General features: G+C 37.7%; 1 protein-coding gene across 1 annotated transcript; it reads right to left on the reverse strand.

The window, feature by feature from the left end:
- Window positions 1-47: 47 nt before the first annotated feature.
- On the reverse strand, window positions 48-1,186 carry LOC121964634 (integrin alpha-V-like; the record flags this gene model as incomplete). The annotated part of the gene is made up of 3 exons (XM_042514835.1): window positions 48-162; window positions 272-386; window positions 1,095-1,186. Coding segments are annotated over 3 exons (322 nt in total), but the record flags the coding sequence as incomplete, so codon positions are not given.
- Between the last annotated feature and the right edge of the window lie 547 nt (window positions 1,187-1,733).

Consider the following 1,733-nt stretch of genomic DNA (forward strand, 5'->3'; position numbering starts at 1 on the left):
CCCTAAAGGGTTAATAACAAACAGTCCCTAAAAGGTTAACATCACACTGTAAAAGTAATCTGGTCAAAGTGAAAATACCACATAGAGGGAGAGTTTGTACCTTCAGGAAGTCTGCGCTGAAGCCGGCCTGACAGAAGCCCTGCCCCTCCGGAGAGTGCTGCCCTGCACGCAGAAACAAAACAGCAGCCGTAACCACAAATTAACGGGTTATGAATTATTATTATCAATGTTATGATGAGAGACTTTCAGCGGAGAGAAGGAAAGGACGAACTCGATCTGCAGGGCGAGTACTCGACCACCGACCCTTCTTTCTTCAGGAAACACGTTCCCACCGGCTCTCGCTCCGACTGGCCGAAGGTGGACCACTGATACAGCGGAGCGCACGCCTGCAAAACAACACACCGGCTCTTTCAGCGCCACTCAGAGGGATCTTTGGGTTTTTGGTCGAGTTAAAAACTGGTACAATTACTAAAACGTTTTAGAGTGGAACACTTCAAAAATAATGAAAATATTATATTTACATGAAAGTAACAAAGTGGTTTGCTTTAAAAAAGCTCGTTAGTTTGACGTTTATTGAACGTGACATTAATATGAGAGACATTTGGTTAACGATTTAAATAATGAATATTATCTTTTATTTTCAGGAACACACGAGCGTGTTCAAGTGAGAAATGTTAATGTGTCATCTTCCTGCTTTAGAGTTTTACGGTTCATTTTAACTCCTTAATATCCTGCTGAGACGTTTCATTTGAATCATAAAAATTAATAAATAAAATTACCAAAATGTTGTCTCAGAGGTGTCAGAGGAAAGAAACTCACCAAACACTTTAAGGCAAAAAATTGCCAAAACCTTTTTTTTTTTAAAGATCACCAAATTTAAAAAATAAAGTAAAAATTGACAAAAATAATCAAAAAGGGCTGTTTTTTTCTTTAACAATCAGCAAAAAGTTTTAAGAAAATCAAAAACGACACATTTTTTTTTCAAGCTCAGTGCGAGTAAAATGTGTGTGTGTGTGTGTGTGTGTGTGTGTGTGTGTGCGTGTGTGTGTGTGTGTGTGTGTGTGCATGTGTGTGTGTGTGTGTGTGTTTCTGACCAGGATGTGCTCTCCGTCAGATCGCACCGAGGCTCCGAACCACTGCTTGGATTTAAACTCCATGGGGTTTCCGCCTCCATTCGTCTTGTCGTCTGCAAAGAGACACAAAGAGAGAATAATAATTATTATTAATTTTTCTGATAAAGATAAAATAAGTCTCATTATAAAAACACACTGCGGTATTGAATCATATTCCAAACATTATGTAACACGCCTGTTTGGTACAGATTCAGCAAAAGCAGCTTTATCGCCTTCTTTTTTTTTTTCAGTGCAAAAATGACCACACCCACTAAAATCAACAACATCTGTCAAAATAATGACAATATGATTCTTTTAGATAAAAACTGTTTCACGTAGTTTTAAGATATCTATCTATCCATCTATCTATCTATTTATCTGTATTTTTTTGCGATTAATCATATTTTTGAATTGCATGTTTTCAATTAAATTATTTTGCATTAAAAAAAATGCAAAAAGTTTCTGTCAGTAAAGTGGAGACTCGTGAGTACACACAGAACACGTTTTCAGGTATCTGGAGGTCAGAGGCCATTTTTCCATAGCCAAAATTTAGCCTCACTTTGGAGAGTTATTCAGCCACAGTTCACAGGGAGCATTAACACACACACACACACACACACA

The sequence above is a fragment of the Plectropomus leopardus genome, unplaced genomic scaffold, assembly GCF_008729295.1.
Source record: "Plectropomus leopardus isolate mb unplaced genomic scaffold, YSFRI_Pleo_2.0 unplaced_scaffold16491, whole genome shotgun sequence".
Lineage (NCBI taxonomy): Eukaryota > Metazoa > Chordata > Actinopteri > Perciformes > Serranidae > Plectropomus > Plectropomus leopardus.